This window comes from Microtus oregoni, unplaced genomic scaffold, assembly GCF_018167655.1.
Source record: "Microtus oregoni isolate MIOR12 unplaced genomic scaffold, Mior012 000034F_ref0000314, whole genome shotgun sequence".
Classification (NCBI taxonomy): Eukaryota; Metazoa; Chordata; class Mammalia; order Rodentia; family Cricetidae; genus Microtus; species Microtus oregoni.
The window spans coordinates 13,024,582-13,048,601 of record NW_024543093.1 but is presented as its reverse complement, the minus strand read 5'-3'; the positions used below and the strand labels follow the sequence as shown (position 1 = coordinate 13,048,601).

The following is a 24,020-nucleotide window of genomic DNA, read 5'->3' as shown; positions in this document are numbered from 1 at the left end:
AGGTCACAGTGAAGACAGGGGTCATGTCACCTAGAGTTTGGAATACTTCAGGTTCTGAAAATGGCAGCATCAAGAGGATAAAGGTTTAAAAGACTTCCCATAGCCACGTGGGTAGAGAGTTTGTACAGCTTTTCCCAGTGAATCTGGTAGGCTACTGAACCAGGACTTGTCCTCTTGACCTCTGGGTGAAAGGAAAAACAACCCCTTTTGAGCTGAGTAGGACACAATAAATAACAGGTTGTACCCACAGATTGGGGGTTGATGGAATTGCACTTTGCATAGAACTTGCTCCTGGCTTTCTATGCTTAGTGGGTAATTACTGTTTCTACCCCCTGGAAACAGGCTCAGGAGTTTGCTCAATGAATTCTAGATTGTGTCCTATGGGGAGCATCACTGATTTCAGAGAGTGTATGTGTGAGCTAAGTCAGGCCAGGGCAGCTGAGAACCTGATGTGATGTTTAAGATGTCTGAGTGAGGCGGCTGACATCAGGATTATGGCTGTCACATGCCTGATTGTTCAGTCTACTCAAGGATATATGCAAAACAGACCGACAAGGAAATATAATCAATCCATACACGATGAACCTAATTCTATTTTACAAAGGTACATTCTACAAAACAATTAAGATAGACAAACCAAACCTTTAACTAGTTCACAAATTGTTTCCTTCATTCCAGAATATAAGGACAAGAAAATGTCTCTCAGAAAGTTAGACACATTCCTACCTTGGCAGCTGGACTGACTGGTGCTCAGGCAAGAACTTAGAAGGATTTAACTCTGGAAGCTCACCATGCCACTGCCTGACTCCACAATGGAAATGCTCCCTCCTTCAGTACCTCAGTATTCACCAGTGGCAATGATCTTGCCCAGAATCAAACTGAGTTCTCACCAAAAGAAAACATTGAATTCATAAACTCTTTATCCATGAAATGTTAGAAAAAAAATTTCCCCAAAGCCTGACCTTAAAAGATTTTATCTATATACAGAAATCACACCATGATTCTACCAAGTCTACATACTACACACAATTCCTTCCTGAAAAGCGCCCCAAGGCCATGAGAATTATCACAAGAGAAGTGACAGAACTCCTGTTTCTCCCTTCCCTGTTGCTTCATTGACCTGTTGACCTTCAGAACATGTGGCTATCACCAGCCATGTGTCCATTGCCTGGATATTTACCTGCCTGTTTTACACATCTATAACTATCTCTGGGCTAATTCCTTTGACTTCTGTAGCTAAGGTCAAATATGTGCATAAATGGCTTCCTCTTTTCAAGGGCTCTTTGTCTCTGTGTGTGCCTGTGTGCACACACCTGCATTTGGGTACACATGCCTACATGTATGCATACCCATGAAGATCTGTGTTTCACATACAGTGTATTCCCCAATAACTCCTATTTGTTTTGTTATTTTAGGATTTGGTCTCTTGATATAAGCCCTGGCTATCCTGGTACTTAAATGTAGATCAGGCTAGCCTCAGAGATGTGTCCGCCTCCACCTCCTGAGTGCTAAAATTAAAGGCATGCACCATGCCCAGCCTCTATTTTATTTTTTTGGAGACAGCGTTTCTCAGTGAATGTGGAGCTCAGCAATTTTTGGTTAGCTGGTCAGTAAGACCCAGAGATCTGCCTGTTTCTACCTCCTCAGTGCTGGGATTACAGATGCAAACCATAGTGCTTTTTTTTTTTTTACACAGGTGCTGGAAATATGAACTTTGATCTTCATGTTTTCATAACAAGCACATTGCTTGCTGATCCTCTCCCAGGCTCTCAAGCACTCTTTAAAACAATCTCTCTGAAAAGATAGCTCAGTGGTTAAGAGCATTGGCTGCTCTTCCAGAGGACCTGAATTCAATTCCCAACAACCACATGGTGGCTCACAACCATCTATAATGAGATCTGATGCCCTCTTTTCACCTACAGGCATACATGAAGGCAGAACACTGTATACATAATAAATAAATAAATCTTAAAAACAAAGTCCATCTCAGAGCTGGCCCCTGCACTTGGGAGAGATGGCCCCATCCTTCACCACAAGCAAGGGTGTACCTACCCTGAGGTCATGGGCCTAGGGGAGCTGACTCTGCCCCTTTGCCTGAGGTAGGTAGCCCTAGTGGCCAGGACTCAGCTACCCCCCCCCCCCGGGCCAACAGCAGGGCCTTCAGTTGGCCCACCCGAACATCTACCATTTAGGACCTGCTGAAGCTCATGAAAGGACTGGTCCTGTGGAACAATATCTGCAGGATCTCCAAGACTTAGGGTAGCTATGGGATATCCAAGAGGAATTTTAGTGAGGATGTAGTGATGATGATGTATTGGATACCAGAGGCCTTGAACCAGACCAGTGTCTCATTGTAATGAACATTTCCTAGTAAAACTGGTAAGACAAAAGGGTATACTATATGACACACACACACACACACATGTCCCAATGCCAACAGGGCAAATGAAGAAGTGTTGGATGTAGTAGGGGGCTGCTTGTTTGTTCCTGGCTGCTCAGCCCCGAAATAAACACACAGAAACCATATTATCTGCAATACTGTTTGGCCAACAGCTTAAGTGTATTTTTGGCTAACTATCATATCCTAAACTAGCCTATCTCCATTAATCTGTGTATTGCCACATGGCTGTGGCTTACTGGCAAGATTCTGACAAGCATCTGCTTCTGGCGGGGCTACATGGCTTCTCCTGACTCTGCCTTCTTTGTCCCAGCATTCAGTATAGCTTTCTCCGCCTAGTATTACTCCACCCTATCAACAGGCCAAGGCAGTTTCTTTATTAACCAATGGTATTCACAGCATACAGAGGGGAATCTCACATCAGTTGGAGAGGAGGGAAAGAAGAAGTGAAGAGGTAGTTTTTTGTTTTTGTTTGTTTTGCCTCAACAAACAAAAAAAAAACAAGGAACAACAAAAACTCATAAGATGTCAAAGAATATGAGAATATATATACTAAAAAAATTAGGAGTTGAAGAAATGGCTCATTGGTTATGAGAGCTTGCTGCTCTTCTGGAGAACCTGAGTATGGCTCCTAGCAACCACATCAGGTGGCTCATAGCCAGCTATAACTACAGTTTTAGGGGCCCTAATAACTCCTTTTAGATTCGGCTGACAACTGCATGCATGTGCACATCCCATGCACAGATGCACACATATATAAGTTTAAAAAAAAGGAACCCTTTTTTTTTTACAAAACTAAAATAGTTGTGGATAATCACCCAAGGCAGTTTTGCCCAAGCCCTTTCCAGGACACTGTAAGAGAAGTAAGAATTATTAATTCATACTATGAGTCCCCATAGTGCCATGACACCAGAACAAAGCAGAGGCATTACAAAGATCACAAATCACAGACCTACACTTGTAAATACAGACCAAAAAAAAAATCTCAATAATTCCAGATTCTATACATTAATGTTTAAACAGAATTACAGATCACAGTCTATGGTGTATACTGGAGACTGTTATTGGAGGCAGATGGGAGCAACGTAAAGCTGGACACGACATGATGAGATTTGTAGACAACAGATTTGCACCGTGAAGGTGAAGGTAGTAGATAGTCCTGCCTTCAGTGCTGAGAAAACTGCTTCGAGATTACACTGGAGATTGGTAGACTTGTGTTTCTGGGAAACAGATTGCTCAGCCTCCAGTTTCCACGTATGCGGTTTGCTTCTGGTAGCACTGCATAATTCTAATGTTCAGGACCAGATAGTCAGGCCATTTTTGAAGTCTCTTCCCTCCCATAGGACAGCGTCAGAAGGCACAATAGGAGCGGAAACTCCTTTTAAGTGGTGGGGGGGTCGATATGAATATTGTCATGGACTTTACTACTTGAAAATGCTTCTGTATTGTTTGTTTCTTCCACTTTCAAGTACACTTGGGGGAAACAGTTGGCTCAAGCACTAGGTATTTACAGGTAAACAACCTTCGGGTATCTCTGGAACAAGTGAGAACCCACTGTCCTGAGAGGTCACTAGTGGCTTCTCATGCAGAAAGAAGGAAACTTATGAAGTGAATGCAGGCTTTGTAGACAACTGGCCTTTGATGGCTTTGCTCAGTAACAAGACTGAATGTTAGGAGAGAAAAAAGCTTCACCTGACCTATTCATTTGTCTGATTCCAGTGTTCACAAAGATGCTGTTCTAAGATTTTAGCATTGAATTTTTTCATTTTCCTGTTTTTTTTTTAAATTTTTTTTTGTGTTTAATTTTTGAGACAGGATTTCTTTGGTTGCCTTAGCTAGAACTAGCTCTGTAGGCTAGGCTGGCCTTGAACTCATACAGATCTGTCTGCATCTGCCTCGCCTCCTGATTGCTGGGATTAACCATATATCACCACCATAAGGCATTTAAACTTTTTGTTAAATTTTTAATTTTTATTTTATTTAAAACAGGGTTTCTCTGTGTAACAGCCCTGAATGTTCTGGAACTCTCTTTGTAGAGTAGTCTGGCCTCAAACTCACAGAAATCTGCCTACCTCTGCCTCCCTATATTTTTCTTTTTTTTCCCAAGATTTTTTAAAATTAAAGCAACAGTGTCTCACATTATCGCCTGAAACTCACTATGTTTGCTTTTAGCTCAGAAATCTTTTGTCTCTGCCTCCCAAGTGTAGAGATTAAAACCATTACATCTTGCTTTTAAAAGCTTTTATGATTTTAAATTTTATCCCTTTTTTTAAATTTACCTAATGTTTTATTTATTCTATAGGATATTACCTTATTGAACAAATATCACTCCTATCTTTTATCGAAATATCCCTTTGTCCTTAATTGTTTTAATTTGTTTAGTTTATTATTTTATGTGTATGAATATTTTGCCTATATGCATGTATTATATATGTATATATATAATATATATTATATATGCATGTAGCTGCCTGGCATACATGGAAGTCAAGATATGGCATTGGATCCACTAGAACTGGAGTTACAGGTGATTGTGAACTATGTGGATGCTAGAAACCAAACCCAGATCTTCTGGAGGAGCAGCAAGGTTTCTTAACCACTGCGCCAACTCTCCAGCCCTCCTTTGTTTTTAACCTTGCACCAATTCTATCATTCTTCATTCACATAAAAAGAATTAATACGTGCTGGGAAATTACACAGCAAGTCACTCCCCTTGCCCTGTCAGGTTCTTCTTTATAATGGAGACCTCTATAACTCATAACCTTAAAATTCAGTCTATGATTTAGCTATTGCCTGGCACAGACATATCAGATGAGAATGGAAAAAGTAATAAGGCCAGCACAGCTGTGTGACAAAGATTCTGCAAAACTGAGCCACATGATGGCCACAGGGCCACCTTTCGTTTTTATCTCCACTGTTACATATTTGGGTGAATTTTAATATTTGTATGATTTGGGGAATAGGGATTGATGGAAAATTTCTTATGAACCATGTATGCCTTTCCCCAGGAGTACTGCTTCTAAGCTTCCCCAGGAAAGTCCTGAACATACTACACCTCCCACTTTTAGGGAGATAGCTTATCTACTTAGGTCTTCCTAACACCTTGGAGGTCATAAAGAAGCCAGAGGTCTCTTTATGAGGCTATGAAACATTCTTGAAACATCTGTCCCTGTACTTAAACAGGAATAAGATATTTAAAACAAAGTAAACTTAAAATGGTCAACAAGATTCAGTAGGTTAGAGGAGTTGGCCACAGATCAGATGGCAAGCCTCTTCCCACTACACACCAAGACAATTACATGGCATACACAGCAACAGAGTTAGAGTAGCTGAACTTACCTTTGTCCTAAACAAGTTTAAAAAGTTTTGGATGACAATGAGTATAAATAGAAAGATTTATCACAGATATAATGCAACATACCCTAAAGGAAAAAGGGATTGAGAGTTTTTTCATTGCCCCAGAAAGTCCTGCTATTTTAACCTGAGAATAAGACTTTTTTTTTTTTTTTGTCTCTGAACATGCTGCCTCAAAGAAAGGCCATAGTTGCTTCCATGTAGAACCAGAAGTTCATTTTAGCTAGCCCTGCCTGCTGTCTATCTCAGGGCTGTGACATCACTGTAGAGAATTCTGTGTTTTAAGTTTTATCTTATTTAATGTATTTAATGTATATGGGTGTTTTATCTTATTTAATGTATATGGGTGTTTGCCTCCAGGCATCTGTACCATACCTGCAAAGGCCAGAATAGGGTAGCAGATACCTTGGAACTGGAGTTAAAGAGATAAGATATCATGACTTCTGGGAATGGAACCTGTGCCCTCTGTAACAACACCCAGGGCTCTTAACTGCTAAGTGGTATAAGAGTTCTTTCTGTTTGTGTGTTGCTTTCATTGGTTAATGAATAAAGAAACTGCCTTGGCCTAGTTGATAGGGCAGAACTTAGGTAGGTGGAGAAGAAAGAACTGACTGCTGGGAGGAGGAAAGGCAGAGTAGGAGAGAGACACCATGGATCTTCCACCTGAGACAGAAGCCGGTTAGAATATTTGCCGGTAAGCTACTGCCATGTGGCAATATACAGATTAATAGAAATGTGTTAAATTAAAATAAGTAACAGTTAGCTAATAAGAAGTTAGAGCTAATGAACCAAGCAGTGATTTAATGAATACAGTTTCTGTGTGGTTATTTTGGGACTAACATAGCTGGATGGCTGGGACAAACAAGCAGGCAACAACCCTTGCAACAACTGGTGCCAACGTGATGGACGAAACTCACTTAAAATCTGAGAGACCTTAATTTTAAACACACACACACACACACACACACACACACACACACACACACAAAACCCCAGAGTTTAACACAGCATTTTCCTGTTTGCCGGCAGCATGCTACAGTTCCTTTAGAAGAGATTTTCCTGACTCAGCAGCAGCAGCAGAAAAAAAAGCCGTGCTATTTTAAAATGCTGGCTTTCTGGGCCACTGCTGGTGGGAACTCTTTCAGGCAGGAGGTCCAGCTACTGAGCATTTGAGCTTAGTTTGTGTGCAGCATGCTGCTTGCTTGATGGCAAGTGGACTCCCTGTATGCCTGGAAGTGGGGCCGTGCATGCGGCTCAGAGGCACAAACGGCTCTGCCATGCTGGACTGTGCAGAGCGAGTAGGAACTACTGTATTTATCGTAATAATAGCATAGCTTAAGTTTTAGACTGGGAAGGAAAAGAGGTAGTACTGTACTACCTTTACTAATGGCGCAACTTAAGTTTTTAAGAAGCACATAGCATTTTAAGAAGTGCTCCTGGACAGTAAAGAATGAGACTCACAATAGGACAGATTCAGACATAAAAGACCTCTAAATGGGTCACTGTTGGATATATGTACATAGGCTTGGGAGAAAGAAGAAAGAGTAAAGGGTAAAGTCTTTAAAGAGACACAGTACAGATAGTCATAGATTAAAAGAGTAAAGAAAAATAAGCCACATAAAAATGAAAAATTCGCCAGGTGGTGGTGGTGCACGCCTTTAATACCAGCATTTGGGAGGCAGAGGCAGGCAGATCTTTGTGAGTTCAAGGCCAGCCTGGTCTAAAAGAGCTATTTCTAGGATAAGCTTCAAAGCCACAGAGAAACCCTGTCTTGAAAAACCAAAAAAAAAAAAAAAAAAAAAAAAGGAAAATTCACAGAGAGTCTGGATTCTGTATATTATTGTGTTTTCTTTGAATTTTTTGACTGTGAGGAGCTAAGTACAGAGAGATATTTCATTGTATGGGCTGATAAGCTAAACCAGCATGTATATTATAAAGGTATCTTGACTTCAGAATTTGGGTCTAAGAACAAATTGCTTGGGAAAAGAGGTTCTTCTTTTGTTTTCACAGAAGATGAGAACCTAGGGATTGCCTCCAGACGAATATGGTTTCATGGACCAAGATCTCCTGAAAGGTTGCCATAAATACCCTCAAAAAATTTCTTCACCAAACTGCTAACTGAGATGAACCTAGCACACAGGATACACCATGAAACACCTGATTGATTAATAGTGCCCCCAATCAGCAGGAAGCAGTATGGACAAAACTATACCCATATTCCCAAATATTGTTTATAAATATTCTTTCACATTTAAAGGGGAATATGATATAGATATGAAAAATTAGTATGGATCTTGGTTTACTGATACAAATTCAAGGTCAATTTTGTTATATTATATGTAATTCTGCTCTTGATTAAGGTATTGTGTTTGTATAGTTCATTTAAAAATGTAATATATAATTAAGAAATATATGTTAATAGATAATCATCTATAATAGTCAAGTTTGTAGTCATGTTAGGTTTTCTAGATACATAGAGAAATATTTCAGTTAGATAGATTCTTCAAATCTTTCAGAGACCTTCAGAATATGGCATTTAAAATGTTTAAGAATTTAGGACTTTTCATGACAATGAGACACATCTTCTCCTGACAGTACCAATCTACTTAAGAGGAAGATAGGCATTGAAGTGGCTCCTTAGACATTTGGGCAAGAAACTGCTCTTGCCTGGACTGCTTCATTGGACATTCAGTGCCCACAGAGAGATGACTGCTGAACTTGCCTAAAGGTGAGATGGTCCTTTGGGGTTCCTGCTTTATGAGAATCTGCCATATATTCTGCAGGATACAGAAGAAAGTGACTGAAAACTGCCAATATAGGCAGAACTGTCTTTGAAATTTCCTGCTTCATGGAAAAGTCTGCTGGATACTATGGGCCTGTAGGCTGAAGATGGATGCCCCAATGCTACAGAAAAACTTTGGGTGAGTGTCCAGGCAGTGAGATGTCTCTGCCATTTCTAGAGTTTTGGAAGTTGTTTACAATGCACTTCCTGTTTACTTAGGTAATATCAAATCCTTCTGAGGTCTTTGATGGAGTTGAATGAATTTATAGCTATATTTTTTTAGTTATGATAAAAGATAAAATAGATATAAATATTGTAACTGTAGTTTTTTGCTTGATACCTGTTTTGTTATATGTAATTTTACTATGTTAAAGTTAAAGCCTTCCTTTTTGTTTAAACAGAAAAGGGGAAATGGTGTAGGAGGTCCTTCTGTTTGTATGTTGCTTTCATTGCTTAATAAATAAACTGCCTTAGCCTAGTTGAAAGGGCAGAACTTAGGTAGGCAGGAAAGACAGAACTGAATGTTGGGAGGAAAAGAGGTAGATTAGGAGATAGACACCATGGATCTTCTGAGACAGATGCCAGTTATAATCTTTACCAGCAAGCTACTCTATGTGGCAATATACAGATTAATAGACATGTGTTAAATTAATATGTAACAGTTAGCCAATAAGAAGTTAGAGCGAATGGGCCAAGCAGTGATTTAATGAATATAATTTCTGTGTGGTTATTTTGGGGCTAAGATAGCTGGGCAACCAGGACAAACTGGCCCTCACTCTTGCAACAGCTAAGCTAACTCTCTAGGCAGCTACTTCATTTAAAATTTATTTTCACACATTCAAATTTATTTAAAATGTATTTTCATACATTTAAATTAAAATGTAGTACATCAGTTTCCCCCTTCCTTGTCTTTTCACCATCCCCTCCCAAATTTTTCCCTTCCAGTTCCTTCCTTGTTAAGCATGTGCGAATATGTATGTACAAATATATAAATAAAAGCTTTTGAGTCCATTTCTGTTGGTTGTGTGTATATGGTTTCAGGGCTAAACACATTGTATTGAGTATGTAATTAGGGAGCTCATCCCTGCCTGAAGCTAATTCTCCCAACTGCAGGAGAATTCCACTCTTTAATGAAGAACAAGAGTCTGACCCTAAGACTCTTAGACAGGAAATATTATCAAGAACAGAAAATATGCTAATAATTGCTGGTGCCATGGCCCTAAAGTTCTGGAGCTATGTGGACATTGTCCTGAGCCAATCAATCTTCCTTGTTTCTGTGATCATTCCATCACACCCATTGACCATTCTCATCCGGGATGACTTTGAAACCTTGAAATCCCTATCTCCACTTTGTAAGTACCATGGCCTTCATCACCATGCCTGGCTTAGGCAGTTTCAACATCATTTAGTGGGGCATGAAAATGATGGAATGAGTAACATGAGCAAAAATCTACTTACCTGTATGAGTCTGGGTTTCACCATCTGCAGAATAAGCACAGAAATCTTATCAGGTCCTTTGATGAGTTATAACAGACTCAATCATTAAGGAAAATAATATTTCTCACAGTTGGAAGCCAGTGGACTTTAAGGCTGGAAGGCTGCATTTGATAAGAACCTTCTTCTGCTACTGGAGTTAGGACCACAGCCTGTGTGCTATCTACCCTAACCAGACAGGCTCAGCCACTCATCTTCAATTAAATGAACCAAGTTATCCAGTGAGTACATGCCCACCTATAATGCAGATACTCTGGAAGCAGTGGACAGATCTCTCTGATCTCCTAGGACAGCGTGGTCTATAATGTGAGTTCTAGGTCAGACAGGAAGTCACAGTAATACTATTCTTAAAAGAAGAAAATAGAGAAAGCGAATATGAAAGGGACAAAAGCAAAATAAATAAAATTTAAAACATGGTATTTATTTAAGTTGACAAATTTGGAACAATAAAGTGAAATAGGGATAGGTGATGAACAAAAGCCATGGAGGAAATATAAGGACCACAAAATAACTTCAGCAAATGGATTTGCCACACATATAGCACACTTTAATATCTATCTGCAAGATAGAAGCCATAATGTGATCTTCACATCATCTTTAGTGAACTGGTTAATAATTTACTTACTTCAAGGCTATACTGAAAAATAGATAAACTTTTTTCTTCAAACTGAAGGCAGCTGTTTTTACCAAATCATTTACATGAATAGGGGTTTTCTCTTGTATGTGTTCCTCCCTATTTCCTGATATCAGAAAGCTTTAAAATATTTATAGGGCTAGAGACACAACTGAGTACTTGATACAAGTTCATTCCCAGGAACAAGGTCCATTTTTAACAACTCCAGTAATTCCTACTACAAGAAGCTCCAAGGTTCTAATTCTTGGGAACCAGAAAGCACTTACACATACCCACACAAAGACACACAGACATGATATCATTAAAATTAAAACAAATCTTTAAACTAATTTTCACTCATGAATACTTTCTTCTTAATATAGTTGTTGAGGCATCTAAAGGCATATAGAGTTTTTCTCCATCATGAATTGGTTCATGAAAAAGAAAGCAAGCACATAGACTTGAGGTGAGAGAAATCAATCAGTCTCAGTCTGCAGTATCATTTGGGAAGATTTAGGAAATGCTGTCCCCGTGGAAAAAATATGTCCCTGCAGGTTGGCCTGAGAATTAATACCTGCACACCATTTCCAGTTTACACTTTCTGCTTTGTGCCGTAGGTTAAGGATGGGAATTCTTAGCTTCCGACATTAGCTGCCATGTATAACACTTCTTTCCAAGTCATTTTCATGGCAATCCTGTATTGCTCTGGAACCAATGGCCAAATCAAACCCTTTTGTAAGTTCACTTAGACATGGTATTTTATCACATCAACAGAAAAGGAATGAATACACATCTATGAAGTTTTCACCCGGATATACCATCTCATGTAAATGAGCAGAAGTATGAAATCTAAAAGGGTTAGCTTATCATCTCAATTCATCTGCCTTTTGTCCATGTTTGTTTACAACTGTAAATAGAATCAAGAGGGGCATCATAATGCTTGAACAGACTTGATGCTTGCCTGTTTTTTTTTTTCTCTCCAGAATAAATAATCTTCTGTAACTGAACATAAGTATGTTGGCTGAAGATCTTACTAAATGATTTATATTCAGATACTCTTTGCTATTAATTTTTTCAAATTCTCAAAGTTTACTGTTATATTCAAAGGCTTTCATATACCTATTACACACTAAGACTTTACTCGTATAAAGACTACCATAATTTGCAAAACTTTGTTACACCGACTACATTTAGAGAGCTTCTTTACAGTATGATTTTTGCTTATGTTTTCGAAGACTACCGAAATATACAAAGACTTTACCACATTGATTACATTCATAGGGTTTTTCTCCAGTATGTGTTCTTTGATGCACTTGGAGATTATAGTGACATGCAAAGGCTTTACCACATTGATTACATTCATAGGGTTTCTCTCCAGTATGTGTTCTTTGATGTACTTGGAGATTCTTATGATATCCAAAGGCTTTACCACATTGATTACACTCAAAGGGTTTCTCTCCAGTATGTGTTCTTTTATGGTTTTGGAGATGACTGTGATGTGCAAAGGCTTTACCACATTGATTGCATTCATAGGGTTTCTCTCCAGTATGTGTTCTTTTATGCATTTGGAGATGACTGTGTTGTGCAAAGGCTTTACCACATTGATTACACTCATAGGGTTTCTCTCCAGTATGTGTTCTTTTATGCATTTGGAGATGACTGATTTGTGCAAAGGCTTTACCACATTGATTACATTCATAGGGTTTCTCTCCAGTATGTGTTCTTTTATGCATTTGGAGATGACTGTGACGTGAAAAGGCTTTACCACATTGATTACACTCATAGGGTTTCTCTCCAGGATGTGTTCTTTTATGTACTTGAAGATTATTGTGACATGCAAAGGCTTTACCACATTGATTATATTCATAGGTTTTCTCTCCGCTATGTGTTCTTTTATATGTTTGGAGAAGACTGTGATGTGCAAAGGTTTTACCACCGTGATTGCATTCAGAAGGTTTCTCTCCAATATGACTTCTTTCATGCCTGCAAGGATAATGGGTACATGTAAAAGTTTTACGACTTGCACTGTCGTAAAGTATCTTTATATCTGTATCAGTTAATTTTACATTCGGTCTAATTTTAAAGAGTAATCTGGTCATAAGCTTTTATGACTTTGTTTACACTTATGTTGTTCCCCTTCAGTAAGGAATGTTTTATATATTTGAAGATGCCAGTGATGGTAAGAGCCTTTACTACCTGGCTCCCATTTATGGTATCTTTTATCTCTATGAGATTTTTCACATATTTGAAGAGAACTGGGAGAATTCACACCTTAAAACCACTTACTTCATTTGATAAATTTTCCTATATTGTGAGTCACACTACATTTTCAAAGTGAACCAGAACAAACAGAAGTATTTACATATTTTTAGCACTCATAGGGATTTTCTTCAGTATGGATTGGTTGATGTATCCCCCCAATAAAGCAGGAAAATTAATTACTTGTAAACTTGAATCACATTCAACAAGTTTACTCAGCATGGGGACCTATATATATTCTAATTATTCTGAGACAGAGAGAGGTACATGGCTTCTATTCATATCCTATGCTCATATGGCTTATATCCATAGTAACATATACTATACCTATTAATGGAAGAATAACAAAAAGATTCTACATTGAATTTACAGTTGGACTTTCTCTTCCTCATAAACATATGGTACATGGATTATGGTTTCTCTACAACTCCCCTCAACCCCCCCCCCCTTAAATAATGATGCTAACTACCTGTCTCACTAAACTTAGCAAAGTAGAAACAACTATATGAGTAACAATAGCTTTACTATGGACTACTTGCTTATTAGAAGCTTTTGAACTTATGCTTATCACTTATCCAACATGTATACATATTATAAGTGATACGAAACTAAATGGATTGGCATAGCTCTGATTGAGATATGAATAAAGTGGTGATATCTGTAAAAGCATTGATTTCTTGTCTTCCTTCTTAAAACAATGACTTGCAAACACAATTCACTTACCTGCCCTTGAAGAACATGGCTTTGCGAGAATTTAATGATTATCAATGAACTTTAAGCTGTGATTATTTATGTTGCTGCTTTTCTTTAAAACTTCCAGATACAATAAAATATCTTCGCAGGCACATTTGTATCAGCTTGTACATGAAAATTACCTTTCATATCTCCGAGAACTGTGATAATGTCCTTCAATATTATGACTTTCCCATTTGTAGCCTAAAAATATAGTACCAGGAAATGTATGATATATTATTGGAAATTGTGTAAAATTTAAGTTACAATCTTTAGTATTCCTTAGAACCATGCTTTATTCGTTCACCTCATTCTTCTTCATTTCAATTAAAATTACAGAAGAGCATTGATAACCAAGGAACAGTTGTCCCCTTATTTTAAAACGTGAAAGAAAATTCACAGTATTACCTATAGCAGTGAGGTTCATGTAGGTCTCCAGCATCACATCTTTGTAGAGATTCTTCTGGGAAGGATCCAGCAAAGCCCACTCTTTCCCAGTGAAGTCAACATGCACATCATCATAAGTCACTGTATCCTAAAATATGCCATACATGTATACAACAAAAACCATGATATTGACAATATAGCCATATAATTCTGGTGTTTCCAACACTTACTCTTTGAACAGACATTATAATATAATCATCAAGTCACTTTAGAAGGAAAATGGATAGGTTTACCCTTATCATTACTTAATGCTTAGAATGGGATATCACCTTGCAAAAGACATGCCTATCAACAGACATAGAGAAACAAGCCAGCAGATCAACAGTACTGAGTATACCCCAGAGAAAGTGTATGAACAATTACTAACAAACAAAAAAAGAACAATACCATTAATCCCAGCACTCAGAAGGCAGATGCAGGTATATCTGCCTCTGAGTTGAATGGTAGCCTATGCAATCAGTTCCAGGACAGCAAGAAGTAAATATTAAGAAACAATCTCTCCTGCAAAAATAAATCAAGAAAGATAAAAAGAGCTCAGGGTTTTTACTGAAGCTCCTACACAGAGTTATGCATTCACTCCAGTTCTGTTTTTATCTTTCAGAAATCTGAAGTGTTCCAGTTCAAACTATAACTTTAGTAAATCTTACTAGTAGGGACTGCATATTTAAACAGTTACAAATTGACAGATTAAAAACATGAGTGATGTAAATGTTGATCATAAATAATCAACACAGGCCAGGAGAAACGGCTCAGCAGGTAAGAGCTTTTGCTGATCTTGCATATAGGTGGGCTCAATTGCCAGAACTTACATGGGAGATCACAATTATCCATTATTTCAAGTTCAGGGAATCGAAGACCATCTTCCGACTACTGTGAGGATCAGTCACACATGTGGTACATAACCATGTGTACAGGCCAAAGAATCATATTCATTAAAAAAAATTAAAATAAACACAACAAGCAGAAAGAATGTCAAACACCAGTAACCCAATGACTCAGAAGGCCCAGGCAGTATTAATGTCATGAATACTGCCATTCTGGGGAAGAGAATGATACCCTCTGCCAAATTTCAAAATTCAAGTTTTAAAAAAAAGCACAAATAAGAGAACATGCTTGACATGTACAAAAACCTACACTCTAGGCCCATCACCAAATACTTTATGTAAAACAAAGAATATAAGCTGGGCAGTGGTGGTACACGTCTTTAATTCCACACTCAGGAGGCAAAGCCAGGCGGGGAGTTCAAGGCTAGCCTGGTCTACAAGAGCTAGTCTCAGGACAGTCTCCAAAGTTACAGAGAAACCCTGTCTTAAAATCTCCCATCCCCTCCCCCCCCCCCAAAAAAAACAAGGAATATTGGCCAACTTTGAATCTCAGCATTTAGAGCAAGAGTCGGTTTGAGACCAGCCTGGTCTACAGAACAACTTTCATTAGAGCCAGGGATACTCAGACATACCTTGTCTTCAGAAACAAAAATAAAAACAACAACATTCGTAAAAAATCAGGTGATCTGAAGGCGGGTAACAGTCATATGGTTAGGGCAGACTGTGTGGCTGCTGGCAGTAAGCCCAGAATTTATCCCAACTGCTTGCACTGGCTTTGTGGAACCCATTCTCTTTGAAGGGATACCTTGTTCAGCCTAGATATAGTGGGGAGGGCCTCAAAACAATGTGCCTTACCCTCTCTGAGGAGTGGATGGAGGGGTAAGGGGGAGAAGGTGGAGGGAGCAGGAGAAGGGGAAGGAGTGGGAACTGGGATTAGCATATAAAATGAGAAAAGATTCTTTTTTAAAAAAATAAATAATATAAGGAAAGCAAAAGGGCTTACCACTGAATAGCAATTGCTTCAACTGTATCTAATGTGATGTAGTGATATCATACAGTAATGATACTGTGACAGCAAAAGGAAGCTAGCTGATTAGTCTGAACCCCACCACAGTAGAAACAAAGAACAGGAAATGGGTTGAGGATATAGACACTCAAATCCCATCACCATTGAAGAATTTCACTTAGAAAGGTTCTTCCTACTAAAGGTTCCACAAGCACCCCCAAAGAAGGTCATCAAGGAGAGACACATGTTCAAATACATTACCCTATCTGAGAGCTTTTCACTCAGTTGACTGGATTCAGACACAGGTCAATATAGGGTCAGGGTCATCCATAAAGAAAATGCATTTAGTCACTTCAATGATCCTCGTAATCTGCAACCACCTATGCACTGTGCAAATGTCCAGAGTCTCTTTTGACATTCAAGACATTCTCTTGACTGTAATCTTATAAAATCAGAAGGTAAGTTAAATGTTTCCAACATCCAATGGCACAGAATACCAACTCCTGTTCCAAAGGAAAGGAACTGAGACATCATGAGTGAAGATTGGGCGTGAGGAAAGACAGAAACCCAGAAGGACAACCATTAAATCCGGTAGTAGCTCTGTATCAGACATGTGGAACTTCAGTTTCAAAGGGCTTAGATGCCTCTATGATCACAACTATTCATACAACTCTCTTTGGTTACTTCCACTCCATATATATAGTTCTTCAAGTAAAATGTCTCATAGCTTAAATATCTCAACATCTTATGGGCTCAAAATACAGGCTTCATCCACACAGCATCATGCAATAAACTCTCACAGTCTCCTCACTGGAGCTCTGGCTCTACCAAACACAGATGCCTACTAAATAAACTACTGCTGAACTAAATCACCAGACTAAGAATGCATAGATTTAAAGTTTGCATCTTTCCTCTTTCTAGAACCAGAACAATATTAATGATTCTCCCAAATTCAGTTTCTAAGTTATGATGGACCCTGATAGGACTAGATTTGCAGCAGGCTTTGTAAGAGTTGCTTCCTGGGACTAGGAATTACTTTGCTAGACCTTCCATTGATTAAGAGCATAGAAGGATGGGTTCTCACCCTTAAGACACCTTGCCAGGCTTCCAATGTAGAGGACGAGCCTTCTATTTAATGGTGATAATCTCCCTGAAAATTCCTGCCTATACTTGGCACGTGACTGCCATCTGAATCCACCTAATTCTGTTTTTCTCTACAACCCAAAGACTTTTCGTTTATTTATGACCCACTTGTGCTTTTTTTAAAATATTGTAATCATGAATGACTCATCAGTAATAGTCACCCAGGAGAGTCAGTATTCCATCTAAAAAATCAGCCCATTATTTTCGAAGTTTGCCTTACTGAATTTTTGGGAGGCAAAGGAACAATAATAAAGGCTAGGGGCCAAAATATCACACAAATGACCTCTAGAGGTATTTATCATGGAGTCTATTTGCCACTGAAATTCTATGATCTGGACTTTCACTTACTGTCATTATGCTCAACACTTCCATCTTCCAGGTCCTTCAAGTGCAGGTGATTAAGCTATGTGTAGAGCTTTTTATGGGTTTTGCCATTCAAAGTCCCAATATATTCCATTTTTTGAAAAGATAACGTTCCTAGGTTCTGCCCAACAACAAAATCACTTTTGGTGTGCCAGTTTTGGTCTAACTTGTTTCTCTGTTGTTGTGATTAAATTCTCTAACCATAGCATCTCAGGTGATGAATGGGTTTATTTGCTTGATTCTGGCAGATCACAATCCATCATTGTAAGGGCTTAGGATAAAAATTCAAGATAACAACTGAAGGCAAAAACCACAAGGAATCTTTTTTCTGAAGAACATTTTTCTTTTATTGAAAATAGATTTTTCTTTTTCCTCTTCCCCTATTCATGAAGAATCTTTACTCCTAGCCTTCTCTCTTACTTGGTCATTGTTTTCTGCTCAGCTAGCTCTCTTATCCAGCCCAGACCAACTTTCTTAGGAATACTGCACTCTCAGTGGAAGGACTTTCACACATCAATTGTCAATCAACAAACTGATTCAAAGAAATAGCAACCAGCCATTCTGAAGGGTGTACATCTTCAATTGATGTTCCCACAGATAACTGTAGGCTCTCACATGTTAACAGCTGGAGGTAACAAGACAGAGACAATGATATATGAGAAGGTTTTAAAACCCCAAAACCAAGGTATCAACCACATCAATATCTTAAATAGTAAAATCAGAAACTTGATGATAGTAATGACTGGAAAAAACAGAAATGCCAAGAAAGGAGAGGGAACAAGCCTCTAAGATCAAGAAGAGTCAGCTAAAACTGTTTCTCCACAGAAAGTCTCCAAACCAACAATCACAAAGAACTCACAACATAATAAAGCAATATTTCAGAAAATAAAAATAGGTGAAGGTCCATCATTTTCCAGAGAAACAATATTATCAGATTATAGCCATCAAAAAGAAAATTTACAGAACATAGAAGGTAGCACTGATAAAAGGAAACACAAAGACAAACCTACAAATTTAACATGGTCCCTTAAACAAGAACTACTGAATTGTAACCAAAATCAAAGAAGTCACTGATGACCACTCACCCTGTGTGTTATAAGAGGTTGCTTGTTTGTTTCCTGGCTGACTGGCAGCTCAGACCCAAAATAATCACACAGAAACTATTATTTTAAAGCCTGCTTGGCCAATGACTCTAGCATATTTCTGGCTAACTCATCTTAAATCAACCCATCTCTATTAGTCTGTGTATTACCATTAAGCTGTGGCTTACCGAGTAAAGTTCTGTCATCTGCCTCTAGCAGGACTACATGGCTTCTCTCTAACTCTGCCTTCTTTCCTCCAGCATTCAGTTTAGTTGTCCCTGCATAGCTCTATTCTGCCCTGCTACAGGCCTACAAAGAAGTTTCTTTATTAACTGACGGTATTCACAGCATACAAAGGGGCATCCTACATCACCTCCCCTTTTCGGGTTTTTTTTTTTAAAAAAAAGAAAAGACATTTTACAACACATGTGCCCTAGAGTTCTCTCCTTTGCAAATAATAGAACATAGGATGGGTGAAGAGGTCTGGCGCACCAAAATTGGAAGGAATTCACTTGAAACCTTCTGACAATTCTGTACTGTAGAAAATAATTTTGAATACTAAAACTATCTCATTCTCTTTTGATAAAGAAAAAGATGTCTGTTAGGATTGTTTAAAAACCATTTTGTTTACTATGATTGATGATTGGATATAAGTCTACATCAGAGTGAAGAAATGAAAAATTTGAAACCAAATGCAAGGTAACAGATTCTTAAAGAACTATTGAATGATCTGTATTATATACCTAAAGCAACTTGTTAATTGCTTTATAAGTCATAAGCACTTTTGAAAAAAAGTCTAGCCCCATTGTTGTGTGTATGTTTATATGTGTGAGAGAGAATGATTTCCATGTATGTATAGGTGACACACCAAAGAGCCTGCCAGATCACCTGGATCTGAAATAACACATAGCTATGAACCTCCCAACTCGGGTGTGTAAGACTTTAAGACAATCCTGAAGCCATTTTTGACAATTCTGAATTCTCTCAGCCTCTGTGCCATAGTGCTTCCCCTCCTCCCCTGGGAACCAAGGACCTAACAGCTACACATGCATGTACTCAGTTCCTGAACAATTACCCATATGCGTATGTTTTGGTTCGGTCCCCTGGGAAACAGGGTCAAAATGACCTCTTACCTCATCTGATCTGGCAACAGCTCTCCAGTCAATTATTGGTAATAGCCCTTTCGAATAAGCCAATCAGAATAGTCAAAGAATAACCCCCCTTGCTTCTGTGGCCCCTTTAAAAGTAGACTGTACAAGCTATTCGAAGCCGAATGCTGGGGGACCCTGTCATGACAGAATTAATAAAATCCTCATGCTTTTGCATCGGCTGAGGTGTGTGAGGTGGTCTCTGGGGGTGACTCCTCCTAGGTGTTTGGACGCTAGAGTCCAACAGGTGTTGCTATCTAAACTCAGGTCAACCCCTAGAAAATTATTGTTGAGTGACATATGTAGCCCTCATAGTACTTTTTATCCAATAAACTAAAAGTCTTTCACAGATTAATAACAAAAACCTAAATAAAGATATTAAATAAATGACCCCTGGGACCCTGATGAATCAGTATTAAGATGTTGTACATGGAATTAGGGAGGCTGCCCACAGACCTTCTCCAGTCTCTGTTACCCAAGACCCAATATTCATGATGCCTCTAGGGCTACAACAGAACTACATCTACAGCTTCGCCTTCCCCAGTCCATATCTCCTGTAGATTCCAAGATTGTCCCTACCTGCCCTTCCCTTCTCAGCTCATATCTGTGTCCCATCATCCAATGGGGACAGACGCCCTCTACTCAACTCTCGCCACAGCTGCCAGAAGACCAGTTAGGTTGTCTGCAAATCTACCACATTATTCTTAACCCCAGTCCTGATTGGCACAGTTGCCCCCATCACTGGTGTACAACACCAGAGGCAGCTTCTCCTACATCCTCTTCATGTCTCCTGTGTATCTCTAAGATCATCTATCCCGAGCCCCCCTTTTCCCTAGTATTCAACATCAGCAAACATTCCCTCTTGAATACACCATCAAGAAGGCCAGGAAAAAAGAAAACACTGAGCCAATACCTGCTCCAGACATAAACAGAAACTTAGGAACAAAACTCCCATCCAACCAAGATCAAGTCAGACATCAGCACCTAGACCTATAATCACCCCAAACCCAGATGCTTAGCATAGGAATATAATCAATAAGAGCCAGAGCAATGTCACCACCAGAGCCCAGCTGTCCTACCATAGCAGGCCCTGAATACTTTAACACAGCTGAAATACAAGAAAAAGACCTTAAAACCAACTATATGGAGATGATAGAGTACCTTAAAAAGAAAATGAGTAAATTTCTCAAACAAATTCATGAAAACACAAAAATATTGGAGGAAATTAATAAAGCCCTTCAAGAAGGCTAGGAAAACACAAACAATTGGAGTAAGCCAATGCCTTAAATAAAGCCAAGAAAAAAATGAACAAATACTTGAAGGAAACAAAACTGTTTAAGACCTGAAAATGGAAACAGAAACAGTAAAGAAAACACAAGCTAAGGGAATCCTGGAAATAAAAAACTTAAGACTATGAAAGACCCCCAGTGCTGGGGAGACTCTCACTCAAGTCTCGGCATAGCACGACCCCCCAGTAACTCACGAGAGACCATCCTTGCTGCAATCACACGAGGCTTTAATCGATGAGATGAGATGAGATGAGATGAGATGAGATGAGATGAGACGAGAACCAGTACACTGGGGCCGAGACTCAAAACCCACTCAGGGGGACAGTTCGACCCCAAGTGACCGGGAAAAGCGATTTTTAAGGGAAGAAACCACAGCCCAGTGATCCGGAATTGGCAGGGAGTGTGTCACAGAAAATTTCGAAAATGCCAGTGAAGATCACAAGAGGGCAACTCCTTGCCTCTCAGGACCACTCCCAAGGTCATAATCAGCTAGTTCCTAAAACACAGCACAATGACAACCACAAGGGGGAAACCCCCTGCTTCTCAAGATTATTCTCAAGATCACAACCTAACTTAATCTTCAGCTAGTTCCTGAAACACAGTCACAAACCGGCTAATCCTAGACTTTTGATTCTTCTCTTCCTGCTTGGATTTTTGGCTATTTTCTTCCTGCTGGGGGTGGGGGTGGGGTGGAACCTGGATTTATCCAGGGCTTTCTTTGGGGATACCTGGAGTTATCCAGGTCTTTCAACTACAAACACAAAGTACAGAGGCAAAGTTCTCCAATAGAATAGAGAGATGGAAGAGAATCTCAGACACTGAAGATACAGTAGAAGAAATGGAAATGTTAAACAAAGAATATGTTAAATCCAAAGACTTCTTAATATAAAACATCCAGGAGATCTGGTACATTATGCAAAGACTAAACCTATGAATTACATAAATAGAGGAAAGAGAAGAAAACCAGCTCAAAAGTCGAGAAAATATTTTCAATAAAATCCTAGAAGGAAATTTTCCTAATTTAAAGACGATGTGAATGACGGTACAAAGAAGCATGCGAAACACTAGAAGACAGATGTTTCAGAAAACAAAGTCCTTTTGCCACACAATAACCACAATAGTAAACATACAGAACAGAGACATTAAAAGCTGAAAAGGAAAAACATCAAGTAACACATAGAGACAGACCGATAAGAATTACACCTGACTTCTTAATGGAGATTCTAAAAGCCATATAAGGTCTACGAAACATGTAATACAGGCAGAAAGAAACCTCAGGTGTAGTCCAGATTACTATAGCCAGAATATTTTCAATCTCCATAAATGGAGAAAATAAGATATTCCATGATAAAGTGAAATTTAAACAATATCTATGACCGACTTGAGTTCTACAGAAGGTACTAGAAGGAAAAATCCACCCCAAGAAAGCAAACGACACATATGAATACACAGAAAACAAATGATCTCAAATAAGCAAAGCCAAAAGGGAAACACACACACAAACACATGCAATCTTATATACATCATACCACCACCACCACCAATAACCACAAAACCAAATAACTGGAATCAATAATCATTATTCCTCATATCTCTCAATATCAATGGCCTCAATTCCCCCAATGGAAAGACACAGATTAATGGTATTGACTAAAAACAATATCCATCCTTCCACCACGTACAAGAAGGTATATCAATATGAAGGACAGATATTACCTTAAGGCAAAGGTGGGGAAAAACATATTTCAAGCAAATGGAACTAAAAAGGGAGCTGGTGTAGCCATTTTATGGACTTCAAACTGTAAGGATATAGAAAATTTTAAGAAGCTTTGCTTGATCAGGAGCTGGTTAAGGCATTGAGTTCAAGAAACTTTGTAACACCAAAACCTAGTTGAAAACAGGAACCTCTGGAAAAATGTTCCTGGTGTTCTGTTGACACTGAGACAGGAGCAGGAGGAGAGGGGGGACATGCACAGAAGCAGAAGTAGCCACTTAAAGGAGGAAGGGGGGCATGCAGAAGTAGCCCACCCCTTCGTTTAGCAAGACCAACCCCCTTGACCCAAAACAAACCTGGCTTGTGGTTTTTGCCTATATGTGTCAACCCCAAATGAGGAACGGGAGCTCTCCCTACTGTGCTGTGTCGTCTGTAGTGGACAGCTCCCAGCCCGGCTGGAAAGACTAAACCTTGCTTTTGCATTCTGGACTTGACTGGATTCCGGAGGTGTCTCTCTGGGAGTCTCAACTTGGGCACAACAAAACAAAAATTGATCAAAAGAGATGGGGAAGAACACTCTATATTCATCAATGGAAAACTCTACCAATATGACATTTAGATTCTTAATATCTATGCCCCAAACACAAGGCCTCCCACTTTTGTAAAAGAAACACTTCTAAAGGTTAAAACATAAATTGATTCTCACACAGCGTTTGATAGTAGTAGACTTGGAATACACCACTCTCACCAACGAATAAGTCATCCAGACAAAAACTAAACAGGGAAATATTAGAGCTAATGGACTTTATAAACTAAATGAACCTAAGAGATGCTAGCACAAACGACAGCTCCAGAGACCTTCTCTGAACACCCCACATCAACCAGGGCATGGCTGTGCCTTCCTTCAACTCCCTACAGCAGAGGCAGAGGAGAATCCTGCAGAGAACCTGCAAGCTACCTGCCACTAGTACTCCTGATTGCTAAGCCTTCCCAGAGTCCCTCATTGGCTAGGGTCACCCAGCTGGGCCTCAGAATATTACCAGCTCCCCTACTGGGTGATCAGAGATCAAATCACTTAGATAGCAGTCTTTCCAGCTCGGCCTTCCAGCCCAGTGGACAGGGCCCTAGTCTAGAAAGCATTTTAGCAGACATTCTTCCACTATCCTAGAGCACATTCTGTTCCTCATCCAAAGCACAGGGTCCTTTGTGTGCACATTCCATTACACAATCAGTGTGCAGTGCAGCCGACCCATCGCCTGGTAGTGGGGTAACCCTGGAGCCAAACATAGGTCATACGCACACAGTGGCTGTTGTTACTGTGAAACTGTTGTTACTATGTAACTGTTATTAAAGAAAAACAGGCCATGTATTA

The 24,020-nt window shown here is 39.2% G+C and overlaps 1 protein-coding gene across 1 annotated transcript in view; it reads right to left on the bottom strand.

Moving 5' to 3' along the window:
• The window catches only part of LOC121432306 (zinc finger protein 120-like), a 32,204-nt gene extending 14,798 nt beyond the window's left edge, over positions 1–17,406 (bottom strand). The window contains exons 1-5 of the mRNA XM_041630163.1: positions 17,401–17,406; positions 14,041–14,167; positions 13,776–13,836; positions 11,928–12,624; positions 9,993–10,016 (exon numbers count right to left, since the gene is read on the bottom strand). Coding sequence (XP_041486097.1) covers positions 9,993–10,016; positions 11,928–12,624; positions 13,776–13,836; positions 14,041–14,167; positions 17,401–17,406 — 915 coding nt within the window. The remainder of the gene's footprint in view (positions 1–9,992; positions 10,017–11,927; positions 12,625–13,775; positions 13,837–14,040; positions 14,168–17,400) is intronic.
• Positions 17,407–24,020: the final 6,614 nt, after the last annotated feature.